This window comes from Acartia tonsa, chromosome 5 (assembly GCF_053477335.1).
Source record: "Acartia tonsa isolate MP-2025a chromosome 5, ASM5347733v1, whole genome shotgun sequence".
Taxonomy (NCBI): Eukaryota; Metazoa; Arthropoda; class Copepoda; order Calanoida; family Acartiidae; genus Acartia; species Acartia tonsa.
In genome coordinates, this window is record NC_137264.1 from 48,148,397 (window position 1) to 48,175,503 (window position 27,107).

At 32.6% G+C, this 27,107-nt stretch overlaps 1 protein-coding gene across 2 annotated transcripts; it reads right to left on the reverse strand.

The window, feature by feature from the left end:
- Window positions 1-1,182: 1,182 nt before the first annotated feature.
- LOC145319689 (semaphorin-2A-like) lies at window positions 1,183-27,105 on the reverse strand. 2 transcript variants are annotated; one of them, XR_013879991.1, is made up of 23 exons: window positions 27,037-27,105; window positions 25,971-26,087; window positions 25,343-25,405; window positions 24,951-25,038; window positions 24,593-24,660; window positions 24,059-24,231; window positions 23,422-23,493; window positions 22,586-22,718; window positions 18,496-18,572; window positions 17,709-17,777; window positions 11,613-11,676; window positions 11,028-11,130; window positions 10,295-10,383; window positions 8,306-8,445; window positions 7,704-7,828; window positions 7,388-7,503; window positions 6,371-6,514; window positions 5,941-6,049; window positions 5,195-5,289; window positions 4,508-4,570; window positions 3,937-4,038; window positions 2,701-3,407; window positions 1,183-2,399 (listed from the first exon to the last, which is right to left on the reverse strand). XR_013879991.1 is itself a non-coding variant. In XM_080161978.1 (22 exons), exons 1-22 carry the CDS (start codon window positions 27,042-27,044, stop codon window positions 3,335-3,337), a joined length of 2,091 nt encoding a protein of 696 aa, XP_080018104.1. In that variant the 5' UTR covers window positions 27,045-27,105; the 3' UTR covers window positions 1,183-3,334. The 2 variants fall into 2 exon arrangements, 1 of the variants encoding a protein (XP_080018104.1); XM_080161978.1 differs by having other exon boundaries at window positions 1,183-3,407.
- Between the last annotated feature and the right edge of the window lie 2 nt (window positions 27,106-27,107).

Sequence of the window (27,107 nt, forward strand, 5' to 3'; positions counted from 1 at the left end):
AACATCCTAAAAGATGCATATTCTGTTCAATAAGTTGATCTATAAATTTTACAATTTTTTTACCTGTCCAGAAACCATCTTTTAGCCTGCTGCACCTGAACCTGGAAACTTATCCAAAAAAGTTATTAAATATAAGTGAACTACTACCCAAAAGTAAACTTTTATCCCAAATAACCTATATTCTCACATTAATACCTAGCCTAATAAAACTTCCCCCTCACCCTTAAGTTAATTCTATGAAAAATAACTAATATTTAAATCATAATCACAAACATATATTTTAAAGGATTTTCTTCATCTCTTTTTTCTGTACCTAGAGCTTTTTGCATTTTAGTCGTATCACAGTATCTTTTGAGCCCCCCGCAGGGGCTAGAAATAGGAGAAGAACTAATGTGAAAATAAGACAAAACGCTCCTAAAGAGGCGTTGTCACAAAACTGACAATATTAGTTTTTTGTTATATAATTGTAATATTATATAGTATATATAGTAAATTTTTGTCAAGTAAAGGTAATAATATATAGTATATATAATAAATTTTGGTCATATAGTATGATATAGTATCCAAATTCATCCTATATAGTATAAATAGTATATATAGTATGCAGTGGTCGCCCTGTATATTAGTGTCCCGGATTAGATTTTTTTTTAGAAATTTTGGTCCCCAACCAAAATATGGTTGATATATACAAAAAAAATAACCATGCAAAATATTTTTTCTGTAATGCAAAAATTGCGACGGTACAAGCACTTTGAAATTTTGAGGCCCACCTTATGGAGGTCAAAAATTCGTTGCATCAGAACTATGGCTTAATGGTGCTCCCAGGAAAGGCCTTGGGGAGAAGAATCAGGAACTGTTGTCCGTTTCAAAATATCTCGTTACTAGCCTGAGAAAATCTCAAAATAATTGGACAATTCTCAATAAACTCTAAAAAAGGTATTTTTTAATCATTTCTAATGCTAGTAACGAGATATTTTGAAACGGACAATAAAACAAAATTTTTGTAATGCGGGACACTGTAATGTATATTTTTCCAATGTGTTTTATGACTTTTATGCACTTGATTAATGTATAAATAATGAATTAATTAATAAATTATAAAGAACACAAATTAAATTTATTCCAAATCAACTAAACACGCCATAACTATAGAATAACCGCGCTATAAAAAAAAACAATATATTTAACTAAAAATTTATTGTATGTATATGTTACAAGATAATTAATATACAGAGAAAAATGTACAAATTACAATAAATTACGGTACGGGGTAGTTCATAATGATCACGCTAGGCTTCCAGACTAAGAAAGTTACACCTCACAAAATTTTGGTTTTGAAATCATTAGTCTACTGAAACGATATTCATCATCTTAATCGTAGACTTTGATCTTTACAAGGAGGGAGGGGACATTAGACTTAGAATTATACTGATAACCAAAGTTTTACAAACAAATTATCTTATTGGTTTGCACCTTTGGGAACTTTTATCAACTCTTAATTGGTTAGTTTAAAACTAGTAATGTTCACACTTTTCCACCAACGATTGTAGATGTTTATCAATTTATAGTTCTTTGTCTTATCCCTAAATATACCTGGGATATACAAATAATAAGTAATAGGGTGTTTGTAAATTTCTTTGTCAAGGAGCTCAGCGTGATAAATAGAGTCAAATCGTTGCTTAGTAACTAATCTTAATGGTAATAGTCAAATATTTTAACATGGTTTAAGTTTTTTTTTGTTTAGTAATGGCCAAAAATTTATATTTTATAGAAGAATCGTACAAATATTAAGTATCTATCAGTGGCGTGCACAGGAATTAAAAACCCCGACAACACGCCCATAGAAATCATACCTATCTTTATGTGAATCCAGCTATATTTACTATATCGACCGAAAAAAGTTAACAGTTACAAGGCCATAAAAACGCTAAATGCATACAATAATTTTTTTCTCAATATGGCCTCGAACCGATTAATATCTGCTAGATTAGAACCGGTTCTCAGCCATACTAAAAACTCATATATAGCAATGTATTACAGACAATTTTCTACGAATATTAAAATAAATCATAAAATTAGTACCAGTTTTGTAAGCCTTCGGTATCTCGGAGCTAAAGAAAACTGGGTTTAAACTTTTAATTCTACATTTTTATGTCCGCGGAAAGCTGTCCAAAATACGATTCGATAAATAACTTTTAATAATCGGTATAAAAATGGCACAACAAATTAGGGGTTAATAACTTAGTTATAGTAGAGATCATTTTAGTATTAATTAGGCTAAAAAATATAGAATGTAAATAAAAAGAAAATTTGCAAGAGATTCCCGTAAAATACTGTTAATTAAAAAAATATCTTATTTTGGACCTATAATTTTATTAACAAAAAGGGGTAAAATTCGCCTTAATTTCGATTGGTTTACAATAGCATTTATGGGTCGAGTACTCGAACTGAGAGGTTAAGTTTAAGATAGAAAGATGGCTAAAAACTAATCCAATAGCTATGTGAAGCTCTCCTGAAATAAAGAATCTGATCGGTCCAGTGATCTTAAAGGACCTTTATGGGATTTTTATTATAATAAGCCTTAAAGTGTAATTGTTTTATTTGGTACATTAACAAAAAAAAGCTTCAAAACCCCGCATTTTAAAAAATAGGAAAGGGAAGCCTAAAATAAAAAATGTTGCCTTAAAAACTAAAATAAACCAATCAAAATGGCGACTAAATAATTTTGAGCATGATTGTTCAATAGCAAAGTAAGGTTAAAAACAGAAATAAAAACCTTACTAGAATTACATATTTGGGGTACCACAAAACTATTTAGGTTTGGCCGTACAAATTACAGGGGTACATCTACACAAGATTATTAAATTGTTGCTGTCCATAATTTAGGGTTGGGCCGGATACATGATATCCGGGTAATTTCTAATGCCAGATATCCGGCATCCGGTCGGATATCAGGCAAACATTTGATATCTGGCAAATTACCGGACATCCAGCATAATAAATCAGCCGGATATCCGGTACCCGAATAGTTTCAATATCTAATATCTGGCCGGATGTTGAAAATGACCGGATATCCGGCCTAACCCTTGTCCATATTAGTTGTAAAAATATTAAGTTATGATGTACATATAGGATAATAATAATCTGTCTTCTAGAAAGCACTTAAATATTGGAATCACTAAAAATAATATTATTGGTTACTTTCCATAAGATAATTATAGTATTGTTAATATAAGTAATGAAGCCACTTATATTTTAAAATATCCTAGATCAGGATTTCTAACTTGGGATTGTTTGTATAAACTAAAGCTTTTCAGTTCTTTTTTTACAGGACTTAGAAAAATCTTGAAGTGTCAAATATTTGGTTTGAGCTGAGTTCCGCTGGTTTCGGGGAACACTGTCCTTGTCTAAAACAAAAATATAACAAAATTAGATTTTAACCAAAAAATTTTATAGTACAATACAGATTTACAAACCCCTTCAAACGTCTATTATGCAGTATAGCTTCGAAACCGACTGATATCCGTTGGATTAGAACCGGTTTCGGGCCATTCATCTAAAAAATTAATCTTAACAGTATTTTTTATTATCTATCCGCGTAAAGATATCAATAATACAATGCGATAAATATCCATTCCGGTATGGCTCCGAATCCGATTTATTCAATAGTTTGTTTAATGAGCTAACATTAAGGATTAATTTGAGAAATATTAAAAGAAAGGACGGGGAAATGCACTGCCATTTATACTTGTACCCAAAGCTTTCTATCGTTCTCTCAGTGCAGTGGTTTAAAAAATTTGAGTGGATTGCACAAACTTTCAAAGTTATACAAAATAGTATTAATTTGGTTGTACACTGTACGTACAATGTATATTAAATTATCGTCCATTATCACATCCCTAAAAATCCCTGAAAAAAAAACATGGCCGACGTTACCTTTTCTCCCAGGTCTTGAGCGCCATCTTGTATTTTTCAAATTGGTTGCACCAGTCGGAGTAAATCTTCTGGTAATCAGCTGTTTTGTTGGGAGCATTGCACCTGAAATAACAGATATTTAAATATGTTGAAATGAACAGAAATTAATCTAGTTTACTTTAAACTTTAATATGCAATTCTAATCTTTGATACAAAGTAGAACAATGTCTGTTTGTCCGTCCATCCGGTTAAAATTTAAGATCTTGATATTCGCCGGACCGATTGAACTTTTGCTTTTAGGGAATACTTTTCATGCCAAGGGTTAAAGGCCATGTTACAAACCAAAAAAAATATTTTTTCTTAACTTCTTTTCTCTATATATGCTTTTTTCTAAAGTTTTACTGAAGTAAGTATACTATCATTATGGGGCTCACTCTTGTCAAGAAAGCTTGTCTGTGAGTTATAAGGGTGAAACCTACAAAGCCGATGGTCATTTTAGAATGTGGTAAATCAAAATGCATATCTCCCTAAAGGCTGTGGGCAAAGCTATCAAAATACAAAATTTTAAATGAAATAGGATATGAAAACTAACCTGTGAGCATCTACAGCTATATGATAACTGGTGACCAGCTCTCCGTTATAAACACAGTCATACCTACATTTACATACATTATAAGTTTATCAATAATCAATAATGGCATACATCTATATATCCTTATATAAAAGAAAAAGGCTGTCCGTCTGTCTCTCCGAGGGATCGCTAAAGGCTGAACCGATATAGTCTTGGGAAGGTTTATAACTAATATGGGGAGTGTACCACCACCCTTCCAAGAGAAATCGCCCATAAAAAAATCGAAACCAGCTCCCCGTTATAAACACAGTCATACCTAGTAATATAATATACATTTAACAATAAATAATCGGCAAAGGGCAAACATAAATATATCCATACATAGGTAGATAATGTAAGAAAAGATGAAAAAGTGTTACTTTTATGCAATAAAATTACTATGATTGTTGAAAAGCTGCACTTCAAATATTTCAACGAAAATAAAATATTTAACCAAAATACCTTTGAAATCAGACTTTCCAAAGTCAATAAAAAAATAAAACAAGGATGACACCATCCATAAAAGCGAAGCACAACGGCAACAACAGAATTTATAGATAGAACGATGCTAACATGCCTAAATCAACGTTTAGAACTATCCGTTATGATTGCATTGACGGGCTGACCATAACAGTAGAAATGGCGGGCATATTTCAAACTATTACTAACCTTCCGCCATCGAGATCGCTGACGTTGATGACAACCAACCCGTTGTCGTTGGTTAGAATATGCTTCTCTGCCTTGAACTCAACAACATATCTTCCCTAAAATAAGTTGTAAAGTTTATATAATTGCTACGCTTCCTAAATCGTCCTAGATCATATGCTAGGGGTCCAGCCGATAGTTGTCAACAAAACAACAACTTGTGTTTTCCTTTAGGGATCTAAAGGGATAAGACAATAGCGATAAATTGATGTACAGTACATCCCCAATAATATTACATGAAATTACCGCTTCTGTAAATTGAAATTAGTGGTTGAAACGTTTGAACACTTAACTTTAAATTTAATAAAGTCCCACAAGTTGTAAGCCATCGAATAAGAAAACGTTATTATAAAACTTTGGGAACTAGTGTAATAAATAGCCAATTGTCCCATCTCTCTTTGGTTTACCTTAGTTTTGCTGTAGTGATACCATTTAATATGATGATCAGCTGTTAGAGCACTCTTACCTAAGTTTTGATGTAGTGATGCAACTCAATACGATGATAAGCTGTTAGAGCACTCTTAGTCTCTTACCTTAGTTTTGCTGTAGTGATGCCATTCAATAATATGATCAGCTGTTAGAGCACTCTTACCTTAGTTTTACTGTAGTGATGCCATTCAATACTATGATCAGCTGTTACAGAACTCTTACCTTAGTTTTACTGTAGTGATGCCATGCAATACTATGATCAGCTGTTACAGAACTCTTACCTTAGTTTTGCTGTAGTGATGCCATTCAATACGATGATCCGCAGTCAGAGCACTCTTACCAACAGCACAGGGTAGATGGATGCTTTGACCAAAGTTGGCGATTAATTTCCTAAAAATATTTTATTATTTGCTGTCAAAAATATATAAGGGAATAGTTTCGAGTTTGAGGGCTTAAAATCAAAAATTCTACCACCCCAAAAGAAAATGACGCTAAAAAAGTAACCCCACAAAAAGAAATACATTAGGTATTCTTTCTTAAGTCTAAAATTTAAAGTTGGGGTTAACCTCCCCCAATCTAGGTGTAGCCAGTAGCTAAAAAAACTTATTTAAAAGATTTGGGAGATTTAGTTAGATAGAAAAATCTACCAGTTACTTCATGTCGAAAAATACAAACGCCATGGTACTACTGGAATAATAAAGTGCAGCATACCTTTTAAAGATGGAAGAATCACAAATGCCCTCCTTGCGTTGGGTTGGGTTAGACAGAAGATTTTTGTTGTACTGTGTGCACACCCCTTCCTCTCTGTTCCAGCCACACTCTGGGTCCTTGCTACACTGTAGACAGTTCTCATACCTATACACAATATTAATATTATTTGTTGTACTTTGTGCACACCCCTTCCTCTCTGTTCCAGCCACACTCTGGGTCCTTGCTACACTGTAGACAGTTCTCATACCTATACACAATATTAATATTATTTGTTGTACTGTGTGCACACTCCTTCCTCTCTGTTCCAGGGGTCCTTGCTACACTGTAGACTGTTCTCATACCTATACACAATATTAATATTATTTGTTGTACTATGTGCACACTCCTTCCTCTCTGTTCCAGCCACACTCTGGATCCTTGCTGCACTGTAGACAGTTCACATACTTTTTACGTGGTACTTCATCAAGTACAACAACTGGCGAGTGAGCCTCCAGCATCTAGGGGGTTTCTGTTTTTTAAGAGCTAGGTAGGTGACACAAAAATAGCCTAAAACAATCCCAATGATTATATCAAAAATTAAAATAGTCTAAAAACATCCAATAGCGTAAGTAAAGCTCTCTATAAAGGGGAGCTCTATCAGTTTAGTAGTTATTGAAATCTTTAGCTTCAATAAAAAAAAAGCCGGCGTTATCCTTTTAGAATTTCAGTTATGAAAATTTTGGTCTAAAATGTAGGACATAAAAATTGTAGCCTTTTTATACCCAGGGATCTAAAGGGATAGGACAATGACTGATAATTTGATGTACATTCCCGATGAAAATACACAAAATTACCGCTTCTATAGATAAAAATTACTGGTTAAACCGTTTGGACGCTCATAAAACGAACCAATCAATCAAAGTTCAATTAAGGTCCTTAAAGTTGTTGGGCCAACAAAAATGAAAACGTTAATATAAACTTTGGGGACTAGTGCAATAAACAGCCCAGTGTACTGTCCCCTCTCACCCTGTGTTATACCTGTATTGACACATTCTGAGGTTAATCTGTCTGATACCAGTGTCCGAGCTGATATACAACATCTTCCTAGAGCTGGAGATCTCCATACCACGGATATGCTCCTCCTCTACTGTTCCCTAAATTAATACATTAAATTTTTAGTAGCGCAGAAACTCTATAAGTAAGGTAAGTCCGTGCATTAGTTTCTTACGACGCCCAAGTTTATTACAATGTGGACTCAGAAAATTAAAAATCCTAGAGATCTTAGGGGATAAGAAAACAGACAGATATCCTGTTACTTTATTAAAAGGTCTAGCCTTCTAGCTATAATTTGTACCTGGAAGACATCAAGAAGCTGAGACTTGATACTATCACCCTCTTGCCATTGTGATATCTTATACACCTGCCCAGTAGATGTTCCAACATAAAATATGGTAAACACTTTCTCACTTCCATATTCACCTTAATTATATTAGTATCCTATCAGTTGAAAGCAGTGATCTAAAGGGATAGGACAATGGCTGATAAATTGATGTACAAGCCCAATGTTGATACACAAAATTAACCTTTCTATAGATCACAATTAGTGATTGAAACGCTGGGACACTCAACTTCATGAACCACCCAATTAGTCTCAAAGTTGCTAAGCCAACGAATAGGAAAACGTTATTATAAGACTAGTGTAATAAACAGCGTATTTTAGAAGAAAATAATGCCTATCATGTTCTTGAGAAAAAAATAAATTACAACTTCCGATTGATCTATGTAGAGCTACCCAAAAAAGTAGAACATAATGCTAACATGCTAAAGGGGCAACATAATTTTCTCAGCTGCTTTAGACGTGGTGAAGATAGAGATTATTTTAGATATCTCGGCTACTGTTGAAGATAAACGGCTAAAATGTGTGGAGAGGTTATCTCTCTTTAAGAATATTTGTACCTGTGTTGACCCTATCCACAACAATATGGGTGAAGAGTACATCCCTCTTGAAAAATACAGGTTCACTGCCATCCTGGTTGACCTGCTCGTTCATCAGAGGGTGGGACCTCATGAAGTTCAACACACGGTCGGGCAACTCCCTACAGAAAAAATTATGTTGAGTTTAAGGACGTCAAAGCAAATTGTGTGGTGTGGGGAGGTGAGACACCAACCTAAAATGTTTTGGAGGTACCAAATGTGGGTTAAAATCTAAAATATTGCTATAAATTATAAGGGTGCCCATGGAACCCTAATTTAGATTTTTTGGTTGAGGGGGAGAGTTTACACCCGCCCGCCCTCTTGCACTGCACATCCTTATTATGTCTTCTAGCATACTAACGGTCGGATTGCAGGAACTGAAGATACTGGATATTATCTCATCTTACTATAACATTATGCATCAGATAGAGGGAGAGAAATGTATTAAACTTTTCCAGTGTGGCTTTGAAACCGATTGATATCCGCTGCATGGATTAGAACTAGTACTCAACCATGCTGAAAAATCAAATTATATCCAGTTTACTGGAATCTCGGGGATAACAAAACTGGTTTTAATCGTATAACTCATCATTTTCATGTTCCTGAAAAGCTGTTTATAATACGGTGCGAAAAATAACTAGGGTAAGGCGGGGGAAGTTTCGGTAAGGGGCTATTTTCGGTAATTTCGACCTACCTTCATTAAATGACCTTTTTCTCCATGTTCCTTTCAAATGACAGAAAAAAACATAAAAGCAAATTTGTTCCTTATTTAATTGCCTACAAAAAAGTATAAAATGAATTTTTTGTGAGATGAATAGACTTATTGGGTCTCAAAGTCGGACGAAAAATTTTTTTTTTTCAAAATTTTTTTAGTAGGTGTGTAAAGATCGACGTACACAAAAATTTGTAAGACCTAGAGCTGATCCGTAAAAACCTTTTGAACTAAGAATTGCCCGCTCTTTCCAAATCTGTTGAGAGCTTTAAAATCGGGGTAATATTTTTTTCAAAAATGACCAAAGTTGGCGCCGGGGGAAATTTCGGTAATTTCAAAAGAAATTAAAATTCAACTTTTAAGGTCATGTTTTCATGTTTTCTTTTGTCAAATCTATTATTCCATATGGACTTTTTAAGAATTAGGCCTAAAAATGAATAGAACAGATAAAAAACAAAAAAAAAATAATTTTATTTTTTGAAGCAAATTTTTGCGAGGAAAAAATCAAAATTTCTGGTCCTTTGAAAAAAAATATTTTTGACATAGGAGGAATAGTCCGATCTTTATGAATTTTTTTGTGGTTAATCCCAATAACCTATACTAATCATGATTTATTACGCTTGTTTGGTCGTTTGGCCTTTTTTCATCGATTTTTTTAAGGTTAAAATGTAGTCAAGATTTTTTGCAAAGATGTCACTTTTGCTTCAAATTCGATTATTGAGGTAAATTTTTTAAAACAATTTTCATGTTTTTTGGTCTAAATCTATAGTTCAATGTGAGCTTTTTTAGGATCAGGCCTAAAAAGTAATAAAATACGTTTTTTTCTTATATTAATTTTAAGTTTTTTTAAAAAAAATTTCGAGAAAAAAAATCGAAAATTCGCGTCTTACAAAAAAATTCATTTTTAACATAGAAGGAATAGTCCGATCATTATGAAATTTTTTGTGGATAATCCCTATAACCTATACTAATTATGATTATTTATGTTCGACTGGCCGTTTGGCCGTTTTTCATCGATTTTTTTTGGGTTGAAAAAAATTACCGAAAATTCCCCCGCTGGTGGGGAATTTTCGGTAATTTTTTTGCGGTCAATTTCGGCAAACTTCTAAAAGTCCTAGGATAACGTCCTTTTAGGACCTGATAGTCCTTTCCATAAGCTTGGTTTCATTTGAAAATATTAATATTTACCCCATTTTTTTTTCAAAAAAACCGAAAAAATACCGAAATTCCCCCCCCCCCCTTACCCTATTATAGTTTACCTGGTATCCTTAACACAAGATCCAGGTCTAGGTTCTGGCACCTTGCTGCTGGCAACAGGCAACCAGGCAGATGTACTTGTAGCTTGCTCCTGAATTAAATTTTTGTTTATCAACTTATGCATTCATACTTACCTACATACCTACAAATTTGATTTCTTATAAAAGTGGCCTTCTAAATGAGTTTTTAAATTGCATATATCACAAAAAGACGATTTTCAAGTCTTGATATTTTAAAAACTACGTGGTAGAAAATTGTAATTCTTTCAAATATACCTATGCCATATAAATATAGTTTAACCCATTAACTAGCAAAAAATATGCGGTTCACTAAATTAAGTTCAAATGCATTTCGTGAAACTACCCTTTTGAGTGCTATATTATTGGATCTTAAACTAGTTTATCATATTATAGGTACTCTATTAAAGTTAAACTTGTAACTGGCTAAAATAACGATCCCCCCATTTACCCAACCGCTCCTTTTCTACTGGATGGACGAACTGGCCAATATGTGATGTCCTTGTAAGCAACCTATATTGACAACTACTTTAATAGCCATGTTGTATATTATATTTTAATTACTATTTTAAGGCTTAACATTCTGATATGAAAAAGTCACGAAGTAACAAAATGTTCATTTCTTAGGAGGGCTTATTTTCCACTTCTATTCCCTGTAAGATGGACAATGCAGTTGATCATTCAAGAGAAAGTACTTTTCATGGTGAATTTTAGATACCTTAAACTTTCCATTGAAAGCAGACTCCATAGAATTGATGTCGAATGTGCAAACAGCTGAGCCGGTCAGGCCGTTCTGGTTGGTTGTAAATACAGCGTAGAACCTAAAATGGCATATAGTAAACAGCTGATTAATGAATATCACCTTATTAGGTATCTAATCGTCCTAGGCAGATTCTTTTTGGCCAGAGTAGATATAGGATAAAGTTTTTAAAGAAAAAAGTCTAGCCATAAAAGCTTAACTTTACAATTTAAATCAGATATAACCAAGCTCATCTCCAAACCCACTCCCCACTATCCTTGAAGCAAGTATTAAAAAGTTTTTGTTATAAATTCTAAGATATAAAATGACTAAGCTAATATTGCTTTAATCACTTCTACTAGAGATGCGATTGTTGATGAAGATTTTTTCTTTGAAATATATTTCGTTAGTAGTCACTCATTTAAAAGTTGATAAAAGATAGATATTGAAATGTTAAAAGATATAAAGATATTAATTATAATTCTATCAATGAATGTAGTCCAACAAAAAATTATTTTGGTAGGTACTCTTCAACTCCCCCCCCCCCTCGAAAAAAAAACTTACTTTGTATCATCATCAGGAACTTTGTAAACGTTCTGAATTTCGTTGAAATAGAACGGGAATTCGCCTAAATTAAATAACAGATTTAGGTACAATGATAGGAACAAATGACAACAATCGATTATCTTAGCATAATAAGGAAGTATTTTTTTGATAAATCAATTTTGCCTCAAATATAATGATTTTAAGAGAAGCAGCGTTTCGGAGCCGTTTGATTTTGGTGCGGCTCCGGCTCCGACCTAAAAACAAGAAAATCTCGACATATTCAGGGTGGCCACAGACTTTTTTTCAAAATAGCATAAAATAGTATGCAAAAAAAAGTAAATAGTATGCAATAGTATGTAAAATTTTTAAAAATAGTATGCAAATTTTTTAAAAATAGTATGAAATAGTATGCATTTTAAACAAAATAGTATGAAATAGCAAGCATTTAAAACACTATAGGGCCTTAAAATGTTGGTTAGCTATCAGTAATTTGAAAGGTCCGTCTGTCTGTATGTCTTAGTTTGGGGGAAACGTGATTTTCTCCGCTCCTATAAAAGATAAAAGGCTGAAATTTTTAGACAACATTCCCATTATTAAGAAGCACAATTAACTATAAAACATCAATGGTGGTAGGACCGCTTTTTAGCAGGTTTTAGGCTATTTTTGTATTTTTCACATTTTTCTCCATATCTTTGGTGTTTATGGTCCGATTTCCAAAAATTTTTCAGTTATAGTATCAAAATTAAATTTACTGTCGTTTCAAGAAAACAACTATGACGGTCAGACTGCCTTTAAGCAGGTTTTAGACTATTTTTGTATTTTTTTACATTTTTCTCCATACCTTTGGTGTTTATGTCCCGATTTCCGAAGTTTTTCAGATATATATATCAAAATTAAATTTCCTGTCGTTTCAAGAAAACATCAATAGCGGTCAGACTGCCTTTTTGCAGGTTTTAGACTATTTTTGTATTATTCACATTTTTCTCCATACCTTTGGTGTTTATGGCCCGATTTCCGAAGTTTTTCAGTTATATATATCAAAATTAAATTTCCTGTCGTTTCAAGAAAACATCAATAGCGGTCAGACTGCCTTTTTGCTGGTTTTTGGCTATTTTTATATTTTTCTCATTTTTTTCTCCTATCTTTGGTGTTTATGGTCCGTTTTTAAAAATTTTTGTAGTTAAATATATCAAAATTAAATTTCCCGTTGGTTTAAGCATCCAGTGTGTAATTTACTTTGACCGTCAGTCTGTTAGTCATAGAACTGAAATATAAATATTAAGAAATTAAAACAAATGTTGAAAAGGTTTCGTGATTTTTTCCTAATATACATGCTTTAAACAACTAATATCTAAATACCAACAGACTGGTCTAAAGGTATAATCATAAAACTTCCTAAGAAGGGAGATTTGAACAATTGTGATAATTGGAGAGGAATCATGCTGCTTTCTATCCCAAGCAAGGTCCTATGTAAAATTATTTTAAACAGAATTGATGAGAAAATTGACAATAAACTAAGAGAAGAACAAGCTGGATTCCGTGCTGGAAGGGGCTGTGTTGACCAAATTTTCACCCTTAGGACGGTTATTGAACAATGTGTTGAATTTAACAAGCCACTCCATGTAAATTTTGTTGATTTCTCTAAGGCCTTTGACTCCATACACAGACAAACACTCTGGAAAATACTAAGAAGTTATGGTATACCTGAAAAGATGATAATTATGAATTGATAACTAAATTCTATGACAACTTCCAAGCCTGTGTTTCAGTTGGAAACAATAAGACATCTGATTTCTTTAGAATAAGCACTGGAGTTAGACAGGGATGCATTTTATCACCTATTCTATTTATATTGGTCATTGACTGGGTGATGAAGAAAACCACAGAGGACAAAAAACGTGGTCTCCAGCTGGACATACTAGGACACCTAGAGGATCTGGACTTTGCTGATGACCTGGCACTGATTTCAGAAACAATCAAACATCTACAAGCTAAAACAGATAGACTAGTCAAATATGCAGGACAAGTCGGGCTCTTTGTTAATGTCAAGAAGACCGAAATTATGAATATACCTACAAACCCTGATCAAAATATAACAATAAATGGTGAACAATTGAAACAAAGCAACAAATTCACCTATCTGGGGAGAGTTATCAGCAGCGAAAATGGCTCAAAAGCTGATATTAAGACCAGGATTGATAAGGCTAGGGTTGCTTTCAACAGTCTACACAACGTTTGGAATTCAAAGAAACTTGCTCTGAAAACAAAAATCAGACTTTACAACAGTAATGTGAAATCAGTTCTTCTTTATGGAGCTGAATGCTGGAGAACTGTGAAAACTGAAACAAATCAACTTAATGCATTTCACAATAGCTGCCTAAGAAGAATTTGCAAAATATTCTGGCCAAACAAAATATCAAACATTGAGCTGTATGCTAAGACCAAGTGCAATAGTATTGAAGCAGAAGTGAAATATAAAAGACTAAGGTGGCTAGGACATGTGCTCAGAATGGAACAAAATAGGTTTCCAAAAAAGTGCTTAAAATGGAACCCCATCACTGGTAAACGTAAACGGGGTCAACCAAAAATGACCTGGAGGCGGAGCACTGAAAAGGACCTCTTTAATTTGGAATTAACATGGGGAGAAGCTGAAGCACTTGCCAAAAAAAGGAATTCATGGAGGAACAAGGTGTCCGTATTCTCTTAACTTAACAGTCAAAAAGAGAGATGCGCCTGATGATGATGATCTAAATTCTTATTTATTTGTATGTGCTTCGCTACTTATGGATGTTGTCATCCTTGTTGTTCATATATAGGACAATCCGGTCCAAAAGTATGTAGCGCAGCGATAACACTAAATACTGAAATAAAACTGATATACTAGATATGGCATATTTATTTAAAGTAGATCGACACATTCCAATAGTATACAATTGATTCTTAATTCTTAAAACCAGCCTATCTATGATTAGAAAGTACGTAGCATTTTTAACATTTTTCATATAGACAGTAGCTGCGCTATTTCAAGTTGTGTATGTTCAATTTATACTTTTTACGTCAATATATTGTCGCGACAGGTTATGTTCAGTGTCAGTATATTGTTTACCTTTACTACAGCTGGGAGTTTTTTTAAGTGCTGCTTTTCTATAAATAGGTTCTCATGTATGTCCGTCTGTACGTAACGAATAGCTCTTGACTATAATTTAGGTATGTTAAAGTTGTTCTAATGTTTTCAAACTGCATTATATGATGTCCGAAACAGTTAGATACTTTATAATTATTGTCAGTATGATTTAATTATGATTCAAAGGAAGATTAGCCACAATTTTATGAACGATTATTTTTAGTTTAATTTTTATCCTATAATATAAGTAGAAGGTAAGTTTGTTTTTCTAAAGCCAAAAGTATGTTGGTCCTAATCGGTTATACTTTTCAGCTAAGCTCATAAAAAACTTGGTTGGTTTTAAGCTATTTTCCTGAGGCGAGGGGCGAAGCAACAAGTGTTATGTAATTGATAAATCAACCCTATCATCTAATTGCAAAAGGGGGGGGGGGGGGGGAGAAATGTGGTGACTCGTCACACGTGACACAACATACCAGCAATTTTATTTTGGGTGCTACTCCCTTAGTTTTAGAGATAATTGGGTGAAATCTTTTTGGTTGTGTCACTAATTACCCCAAGTTTTGGTATCTTTCAAAAAAAAATCTTTACATTGAATGTAGAAATACCAATAACTTTCAATAAAGGTACAACAATCTGAACTGAAAGACTACTTTCTTCTGGAAACATTTCTAAAAAAAATTGAAAACAAAGTAGGGTAAGGGGGGGGGAAATTTCGGTTTTTTTTCGGTTTTTTTGAAAAAAAAATGGGGTAAATATTAATATTTTCAAATGAAACCAAGACCAGTAGAAAGCTTACGGAAAGGACTATCAGGTCCTAAAAGGACATTATCCTAGGACTTTTAGAAGTTGGCCGAAATTGACCGCAAAAAAGTTACCGATATTTCCCCACCACCGGGGGAAATATCGGTAATTTTTTTCAACCTAAAAAAAATCGATGAAAAACGGCCAAACGGCCAGTCGAACATAAATAATCATAATTAGTATAGGTTATAGGGATTATCCACAAAAAGTTTCATAATGATCGGACTATTCCTTCTATGTTAAAAATGAATTTTTTTGAAAGACGCGAATTTTCGATTTTTTTTTTCGAAAATTTTTTTTTAAAAAACTTAAAATTAATATAAGAAAAAAACGTATTTTATTACTTTTTAGGCCTGATCCTTAAAAAGCTCACATTGAACTATAAATTTAGCCCAAAAAACATGAAAATTGATTAAAAATTGACCTCAAGAATTGAATTTGAAGCAAAAGTGTCATCTTTGCAAAAAATCTTGACTACATTTTAACCTTAAAAAAATCGATGAAAAAAGGCCAAACGACCAAACAAGCATAATAAATCATAATTAGTATAGGTGATTGGGATTAACCACAAAAAAATTCATAAAGATCGGACTATTCCTCCTATGTCAAAAATATTTTTTTTTCAAAGGACCAGAAATTTTGATTTTTTCCTCGCAAAATTTTGATTCAAAAAATAAAATTGATTTTTTGTTTTGTTTTTTATCTGTTCTATTCATTTTTAGGCCTAATTCTTAAAAAGTCCATATGGAATAATAGATTTGACAAAAGAAAACATGAAAACATGACCTTAAAAGTTGAATTTTAATTTCTTTTGAAATTACTGATTTTTCCCCCGGCGCCAACTTTGGTCATTTTTGAAAAAAATATTAACCCGATTTTAAAGCTCTCAACGGATTTGGAAAAAGCGGGCAATTTCTAGTTCAAAAAGTTTTTCAGATTAGCTCTAGGTCTTACCAATTTTTGTGTAGGTCGATCTTTACACACCTACTAAAAAATTTTTGGAAAAAAAAAATTTTTCGTCCGACTTTGAGACCCAATAAGTACCCTTAATATTCATCTCACAAAAAATTTTATACTTTTTTGTAGGCAATTTAATAAGGAACAAATTTGCTTTTATGTTTTTTTCTGTCATTTGAAAGAAACATGGAGAAAAAGGTCATTTAATGAAGGTAGGTCGAAATTACCGAGAATAGCCCCTTACCGAAACTTCCCCCCCCTTACCCTAGCGATTTTGCCGTATTTTCACAGTAGCATTTGATAGGTTATTTTAGGTTAGGTAAGTGTTAATGATTGCCCCGCAGGGTTAGAGCCCCCCGCAGGGACAAGAAATAGGAGAAAAGATACTGTGAAAATGCGATGAAACCTGCTACTTGGCTTTCTTTTCATGATCAAAAAAATCAGTTTGTTTTAGTTACCTAAAAATTGAAGATATATCTGAAATCCAAAGAAATAGTGGAAATAGTATGCAATTTTGGACAATAGTGGAAATAGCATATTTTTTTGGAATAGTTTGCATAGTATGCAAAAATAGTGGAAATAGTGGAAATAGTATGTTTGTGGCCAGCCTGCATATTTTTTCTCTCCCAAGTTTATTTTTTACTTTTGAAGGTTTTAAAAGTTCAATTTTTGATAAAAATGAACTTGAAAAACTTAAAAGGGGCATTTGCACATGAAAAGACAGAGTTACCAAATTAAAATTTATAAAAAATCTCTTTATTTATCTAGTCCGGAGCCGGAGCCGTTTTTTAACGAAAATACGGCTCCGGCAAAATATGGCGGCTCCACGGCTCCCGGCTCCGGAACACTGAAGAGAAGACATACATATTGTTTTCCCCCGCAGGTTTTGTTCAATTTCTGACTGAAGTTAAAGTTTGAGGGCAATAAAGTTTTCTTTAGATGAATGACTCATGAATTTTCATGGAAGATCTTAAGGTATTAGACAATTTACAAAATATCCCAATCATGATGAACTAAACTACCCTTTTTGTAGATTAAAATTATTGGTTAAAATGTTTTAATAATACTAGTTTGGAACCATCCAATTAAAATTTAACAAAAGTACCTACCCTAAGTTACAAAACTGTGGGTACAAGTGTGATCTACAATCTAATGTTTCCTCCCCCTCTTTTAATTTTACAAGTCTAGCATAACAGTCGGAACTATCGTTCAATCAAAGATAAAATAGTCACCTGGAATGGAGCAGTTTAGCTTGGCTTTCAGATATGTGGCCCAGTTTTGTGTCAGGATGCTTCTTCCTCCTAATTGAAAAATGATAATTAAAAAATAGAATCATGTTACTTGTAGGTTTAGCAATATCCCCCCTCCAATCCTTATAGAGATACTAATATAATTATAAATAGAAACAATTAAGATTAATTCGTTAGCTAAACAGTAAACATTTATTAGTAATGGTATTGAATAAATGCAAAAATATTAGTAAATAATTACACATGATATTGAATAGCAATCTGGTTGCACAAATTGTAAAATGCATTATCATTATAGCGATCTCTAAATAATATTCTAATCTCTAATATTCATCCAAATAACTTGTCGGATTTGTGAAAATTTCTCGGGAGAAAAAGAGTGGGAGGAGTTTTCCTAGTTTAATTTGGTTCAAGATAAAGGAAGTTGTTTAGGGTTTTGAAGTTCTTTAGAAATGACAAAAAAGCTTATTTTCAATAAAAGTATAACTAACATTGTCTGCCTATCTCCGTTTTTTATATCTTCCTTTAACATGTTACTTGTAGGTTAAGCAAAGTTAAACATGTTACTTGTAGGTTTAGCGCTAAACCTACAAGTAACATGATCCAAAAAATATAAGAAGACAAGGTATTTTTTATTTTGACGATTTGAGGGGGGTATTCTCCAACACAATAATTTTGAACCTGGACTGGACCTGTAAGAAGATCCTTTGCTACACACAGACAGACATACTGTTAGTCTGTTACCTTTATATAAAGAGTGTTACTGTACCTGTGTCACGTTTGCAAACTCTGGCAACTCTAGAGAACACGGCCTTACCACAGTTCATGTACTCAACTGCTATTTCCCTAAAAATTTAAGAAATATTCCGTAAAAATAGGCATATCATAACATAAGGGGGGGGGGGGAAGTTTGTACAGTTATAGGAAATGAAATTCAGTATAAAAGTTTGGGAGGGCCGTGTGGGCTTGTTTTTATAGTTATCAACCTAATTCTTTTTGTAAAGTCTCTTATATGACTGGATGTACACATAAAACTTTGAAAATTGAATTTCGGCACTTTCCTTCTTGGGGCTTGTGGAGCACAAAAACCCCCCAAACGCTAAAAATATGAGTTCTGAGCTTATTTTTGAAGATATCAACCTGATTTTTTTTAAATAATACTTTTTTAACATAACTGAACCAACGAACCATTACAGATTTCATTTTGGGACTTTCCTTCTAGGAGCTTGTGGAGCAAAAGACCCCCAAAAACTAAAAATATGCGTTCTGAGCTTATTTTTAAAGATATCAACCTGATTTTTTTTAAATAATACTTTTTTAACATAACTGAATCAACGAACCATCACAGATTTCATTTTGGGACTTTCCTTCTTAGGGCTTGTGGAGCACAAAAACCCCCCAAACACTAAAAATATGAGTTCTGAGCTTATTTTTAAAGATACCAAACTGATTTTTTTTTTAAATAATACTTTTTTAACATAACTGAATCAACAAACCATTATAGATTTCATTTTGGGACTTTCCTTCTAGGGGCTTGTGGAGCAAAATACCCCCAAAAACACTAAAAAAATGAGTTCTGAGCTTATTTTTAAAGATATCAACCTGGTTTTTTTAAGGAATCTTTTTGAACATAACCAAACTAGGGAACCATTTCAGATTTCATTTTGGGACTTTCCTTCTTAGGGCTTGTGGAGCACAAAAACCCCCCAAACACTAAAAATATGAGTTCTGATCTTATTTTTAAAGATATCAACCTGATTTTTTTATGGAAACTTTTTAACATAACCGAACTAGGGAACCATTACAGATTTAATTTTAGGACTTTCCTTCTAAGGGCTTGTGAAGCAAAAGACCCCCAAAAACACTAAAAATATGAGTTCTGAGCTTATTTTTAAAGATATTAACCTGATTTTTTTAAGGAATGTTTTTGAACATAACCAAACTAGAGAACCATTACAGATTTCATTTTGGGACTTTCCTTCTAGGGGATTTTGGAGCAAAAGAACCACAAAACACTAAAAATAGTTCTGAGCTTATTTTTAAAGACATCAACCTGATTTTTTAAAATAATACTTCTTTAACATAACCAAACTAAGAAACCATTACAGATTTCATTTTCGGACTTTCCTTCTAGGGTCTACTGGAGCAAAAGACCCCCAAGGGCCAAAACACTAAAAATGGGACTTTCCTTCTAGGGGCTTCTGGAGGAAAAGAACCACAAAACACTAAAATTATTAGTTCTGACCTTATTTTTAAAGATATCAACCTGATTTTTTTTAAGAACACTTTTTTAACATAACCGAACTTGGTAACTTTTACAGATTTCATTTAGGGACTATCCTTCTAGAAGCTAGTGGGGCAAAAGACCCCCATAAAGTATTATTTTTAAAAAATCAGGTTGATATATTTAAAAATAAGCTCAGAACTCATACTTTTAGTGTTTTGGGGGGTCTTTTGCTCCACAAATCACAAGAATGAAAGTCCCAAAATGAAATCTGTAATGGTTCGTTGATTCGGTTATGTTAAAAAAGCATTATTTTAAAAAAATCAGGTTGATATCTTTAAAAATAAGCTCAGAACTCATATTTTTAGTGTTTTCGGGAGTCTTTTGCTCCTCTAGTCCCTAAAAGGAAAGTCCAAAATGAAATCTGTAATGGTTCCTTAATTAAGTTAAGTTAAGAAAGTTTTCTTTAAAAAAATTAGGTTGACATCTTTAAAATAAGCTCAAAACTCATATTTTTAGTGGTTTTGGGATCTTTTGCTCCACAAGCCCCTAGAAGGAAAGTCCCAAAATGAAATCTGTAATGGTTCGTTGATTAGGTTATGTTAAAAAAGTATTATTTAAAAAAATCAGGTTGATATATTTTAAAATAAGCTTAGAACTCATATTTTTAGTTTTTTGGGGGGATCTTTTGCTCCACAAGCCTCTAGAAGGAAAGTCCCAATATGAATCTGTAATGGTTCGTTGATTCGGTTATGTTAAAAAAGTATTATTTTAAAAAAATCTGGTTGATATCTTTAAAAATAAGCTCAGAACTCATATTTTTAGTGTTTGGGGGGTTTTTGTGCTCCACAAGACCCAAGAAGGAAAGTCCCAAAATACAATCTGTGATGGTTCGTTGATTCAGTTATGTTAAAAAAGTATTATTTAAAAAAAATCAGGTTGGTATCTTTAAAAATAAACTCAGAAATCATATTTTTAGTGTTTGGGGTTTTTTGTGCTCCACAAGCCCCAAGAAGGAAAGTCCCAAAATGAAATCTGTAATGGTTCGTTGATTCAGTTATGTTAAAAGAGTATTATTTTTAAAAAATCAGGTTGATATCTTTAAAAATAAGCTCAGAACTTATATTTCTAGCGTTTGGGGGGTTTTTGTGCTCCACAAGCCCCAAGAAGGAAAGTGCCGAAATTCAATTTTCAAAGTTTTATGTGTACATCCAGACATATAAGAGACTTTACAAAAAGAATTAGGTTGATAACTATAAAAACAAGCCCACACGGCCCTCCCAAACTTTTATACTGAATTTCATTTCCTATAACTGTACAAACTTCCCCCCCCCCCTTAAAAATTATTAACATGAAGGATGTAAAAAATGGACATACTTGCATTTTTTAGACTTGATTAAAACAATCGATTTGCTTTTAACAGTATACCAAATGGTCCTTTATTTCACAATCTAAATCCTATTATATGAAGTAGTAGGTTTTTGGTCTGTAGCCTATTATTTTACAAGACCTAAACTTATAAGAAAAAATTTTTATTATCATAATTATGTATTAACATTTACTTCTTTAAAAATCTTTAGAGTACTATAATAGATATAGTAAATGATAGCTTACTCCCACATATAAAAAAGTTTTTTCAAAATAACCTAAAATGTATAAAAGCTTGACTTCTAAATACTAATTTTATTCTACAGTATCTATGCAGCATAACCTAATTCTAAATTCTTCATCTATAAAAGTAAGCTTTAATTTTGAATGATAATTTAATAAAAAAAAGAAAATAGTTTTTTTCATATAAAAATGGCAAATATTAAAATTTATGTATATCAATGTATTTTAAACACCCCCCCCCCCCTGCTGATATTGTCTCTTGCTAAAAAAATCCCATCCAGTTTACTTTTAACATCCAACTAAACTCAAGGTTGATCATATTATTTTCTTCTTTTTTTTTAGCAACATTTTCTGCCTTTATAGATCTACAAATTTCTTTATTTTTACCTATCTTTTAATATGTAAATTAAATTAATATGATTTATGTCATTTAGACTGATGAGGGTGCAATGTTTACCGAAATATATTTCAATAAATAGCTGGGAAGTATCAAGACTTTTTCACTTAGTGAATTTATCATATACTTATACCAAGTCGAGGTTTTATAATTGTGATGTTATAAAGTGTAGCCTCCTTCCTAGTTATAATTGTGAAGTTTTATCACTGTGATTTTTCCTTGCCTATTGGAAAAACATTCCCACATGAACAAATTTAGTTCCCCAAATTAGGAAAGCTTCATAAGGGTCCCGGGAAGGTTTTAGGCCATTTATTTTTATAAGAGTGAGAATGGTTTCAAAATATTTTCTGCTTTTCCCTATTACTTAGAATATTACAGAGCTCCTAAATTTTAGTGGCACAGCTACTAGTATTATAGGTATAAAATATTGTTCAAAAAGCCAGAATGGACATACTGACTACCAGGTAAAGATTATTGAGTTGCTAGGCTTTCTAAATTGTACCTAAATGTTACATGAATCATCATTCCAAGTTGAAACTAATAGAACAATCCTAACATGCCAAAATTAACGACTGTAAAATAGTAAAGCTTCGCTTTTTAAAAAATCTTCTAAAAATGAAAACCTACCTAAGGAAGAAGTATACATATTCTCCAATCTCGTATGAGCCAACAAAATCAGGTTTATCCAACATATGGGAATCATACTTGATAGTTCTCTTATAGTTGTACTCGCGGGCTCCGGTGGTAGGATTCAGCAGGTCTACAATATAATTCAATTGATCAAAACCTTTATATTTTTTGTACATAAAAGAATGAAGATAATTGAAATAAAAATTAACTTTTATCAGGCGGTTTTTGGGTTAGGTCCAAAAATGTCTTATTTGTGTAGGTAAATCACGATTTCAAGACTTTTTTTTAACTACGTGGCAGAAACTTTAAATCCTTTCAAATATATGCCATTTAAAATTAAATGTAGTTTAATTTAAACCAGGGTTTCGGATCCGCATTGATTTTATGCGGATCCGGATCCGGATCCTCAAAATTTGGTCAGTGCGGATCCGGATCCGGATCCGGATCCTACTGGATCCGGATCCGGATCTTTGACAATAAAAATAAAATCACCAAATTTTTCAAAAAAATTTATTCTTCAATTCGAAGTCAAAAATACTTTTAATTTTCAAGTCTGAACCTAAACCTTAAAGATTGGCTCTCATCAAGAGAATGTCTGAGATTTTATATAAATTTAGGTAGATTTTTCCATTTTTTCCGCATTTTTTGGAGTCTAAGGATCCGGATCCGGATCCTTGGACTCAAAATATGCGGATCCTTGCGGATCCGGATCCGAAACCCTGATTTAAACCATTGAATAGGAAAAAATATATGGTTCACTAAATTCAAGTTCTAAGACATATAATTCACGTTTCACCATCCCCAAACCCGCAAAAAGAAGTTATATAGAATACCTGTACGGAAAATGACAGAATCAGCCTTGGTAAACTCAGCGTTGGTTCCAGAATACAGGGCGGGCAAATCTCCTAAAATAGATTTAGAATATTTTTGTTTAAACAAAAAAACATAAATCCTTTTGTAAATTGTAGATTATGATCTAAAAAAACAAAACATGGCTTAACCAAAGAAGTTGTAAATGTTTATTATGAGTTTTGGTAAGAGCAGGGAAATGCCTTAGATAAGAAAAGAGGCAAAAATAAGAATAAAAGAGACATTCTATACGAAAGGATTGAAAAAAAAATCACTTTCCCTTACAATAGTTTTAATGTTGGTCCAGTATATTAAGCAACAGTCTCGCCAATTAAACGTAAATTAATTCTTATGTAAGTAGGTATATTATGCATGCAGGGAACTAAACTATTAAGAGAATGGCCGATAAATTGACATACATAACAAATGATGATAAACAAAATTACCATTTCTATAACGTAAAATTAATGGTTGAAACTTTTAAACACTCAACTTAATAAACCAACCAATCAAAATTCACCAAAGTCCTCAAACTTGTTAAGCCAACGAATAAGAAAATGTTATCCTAAAACTTTGGTGACTAGTGTAATTATCAGCCTATTGTCACCTATGAAAGTGTACCTGGATTGCCCTGTTCCACCCAAACAGCAGTGCTATTATCTTCAGGATCGAAGGGGCACTTGGCAATACCGTTGCCAATCCCGGGAACCATCTCGTGGCGGCCCAGGCCGGTCAGGTTGGCGTAGATCAACATGTCCATGGGCTGGTGGGCGTTGGTACCACAAACATACAGTCTAAAGCAGAATTATTTTTTTTAAATTTACTTTCTCATTTCTTAATTAGGTACCTACCTACTGTGAGATCTCAGCAATAAAGAGAAGATAATTGCGTTCAACTCAAGGATCTTAAGGAATAAACAAAATGACCACTTCTGTAGATTAAACATATTGGTTGAATAGTAGCCAATATTTTGGAGCCAAAGAATAAAACTTTGGGTACTAGTGTAATATCTTCCCCAGTTTAAACTTATAAAAATCTCTTTATCCCCCTTAATATTCTCAAGCTACAAAAGACAGACATTCACACATAAGAATTGTCCATTGTCCTAGCTCAGTGTATTAAATATAAAGATATAAATCATAATTTTAATTTTACCTGTCACCGTTACCAATAGATTGGATGACTCGAATATGGTTTCTGCAGTCGTAGTGTTCCGATTTTCCCTAGATAATTCACGAATTTATATTTGTTGAAATTTCTAGCTCATCATTTTCAAGCAATGCAAAGAATTAGTTTTATAATAAGAACAGCATTAGAAGAATTATAAGAAAAATACGTTTTCTTTATGTTTTATACTCAAATTTTATCTAAAATAATTTTATTCCTAACTTAATTAGTTAATACATACCTAGTTTTTAAAATATAATGTCCTGCTTAAGTTTTGTTTCTATTATGTATTGTAAAGTGTTCTTTATTAATTGTTTATTAAAATCTTCGAAACAGTGAATATTACCTTTGAAACACAGCTGCCAACATTTGATGGTTCAACAATCATTGTGTCATAATCACAACTTGTGGCAGATATATTATTCAAGTTAACCCTGTCAAATAAAATAAAGATCATAACACATAAATTCTAATCTTTTAATAGTTCGCAATGTGATTATATAAGTAGTTAATGAAAAGCAATTTGATAACAGTATGCCGAGATTAGTTTAATTTTGCTTTTAACTGAAACATTTTAGTCAATTTTAAAAAGTTAAGAGACCATAGGTATATTAATGAAAATTTTAAAAATTACAGTTTTTCCAGAAAAATAAAAAAAAGCTTTGCCTTTTTTTCACGATAAAAAGTTAACAAAGTATTAGAAGCGATGCTAATCAAAAATAATAACGAAAGACTTACTTAATAATTCTGTCCATAGCTCCGACATACAGAGCATCTCTCTTCTCATCCTTGTAGAGTGTTCTAAATTATAAACAGGGATTAAGAACAACTCCAATATGAATACTGTTTTAAGGGCGTCGTTGATCTAAATGCATTTGAACTAAAATTCTTCACTTAGTATTTTTTTTCTATTTCATGATATCGTATCCTATTATATAGTCAGATTTTTTTGTCTTTAGCGAAGGATCTCGCTAACCACTGAACCGATATGGTTTTCCTTAACAATAAAGATTCATATAGATCCACGGAATGTTTTTAACTATACTGGGGTAGTATATAATATCATCACTCCCAAAAAAAGATGACCCCCCCCAAAAAAAAAAAATCTGCTTTTTTACAACTCAAAATTGAAATTCAAAGACAAAGGTACAATTAATAAAACAAATCCCTTGCAAGCCTTAACTTTGATGTTAAAAAAAGAGAATAGTAATTGCGGATTAATTCGAAACAGGTTTAGATTCCAGCTAAATATAAAATAAAAATCTTAATTTCCACAGACTACGGGTTAAGATTCGGATTTTCTGTCGAAACAATCGAAGATTTGGATGTGGATTGTTAACCTAAAATCACTTTGTATACCTATTACCTGTAGAAATATTTGCCACAAGAGAAGTAGTTGGCAATGTTGGGTTGTAAAATATCATTGGCATCGATGGCGCTGACAACACCCAGCAGGACAACCTGCCCAACCAGTAACATCATTCTAAATATCAATATCCTTTTAATAAAGTAACCAAATGTCTGTTTGTCTGTGTGTTTGTAACTATGTGTTTGTGTTTTGCAATTAGCTAGAGGCCACTAGGGGTGTAACCGCTAGTTATTCATAATTGAATAAATTATAAAAGACAAGGATGACAACATCCATAAGTAGTGAAGCATAAAAAAAAGATATCACCACAGAAACATTAAGAGTAAATTCTTAGGAATTTTTGTTAGAAGAGGGGGAGGAGTTTTGACACATTTGCGTAATTAAACAGTGAGTATAGGCTTTATGTTTGGACTGAGAGGATAGGTTATAACTTATAAGAGAAAAAATCATTCAAATATGATGAATTTTCTCAAGTTTTAAGGTTTTTTATATAGGTCTTCGGGTTCAGGAGCTGCAGGCCTCCAGGTACAAGAGCTACAGGCCTCCAGTTGGTCTCTGGACAGGTAAAAAAAAAATTAGATTTCGTTTCATGAGATAGAGGTCAACTTATTAACAAAATATGCATCTTTTTTCTTCATATATGTAAATAACATTTAAAAATATGCATATTTTGTTATATAAAATGACCTCTAACTTTTCAACAACAAAAAAATTTATATTGATTCCTGCCTGTCCAGAGATACCACCTGGAGGCCTGCGGCTCCTGAACCTGAAGGTCTATACAAAAAACTTAAAACTTAGGAAAATTTATCATATTAGAATGATTTTATCTACCCTATCCTCTCATGCAGTTCAAAGATAAAGCATATACTCACTGTTTACGCAAATGTGTCAAAACTTTCTCCCCTCTTAGGTAGGTACCAAAACAAAATCCTGAAAATTTGTACCAAACCACCAAAGAAACATAACGTCTAAACATAATAGAATAGCTAGCTACACGCTAATCTAATCACTGAAAAACCCTTCAAAAAACTGAAAACCTTAATGTAAATGCATGACCTACCTATTCATTTTTATTTATTTTTCAGTAAAACCTTTCGTCAAATATTTATAACATCATATTCTTATCTGAAA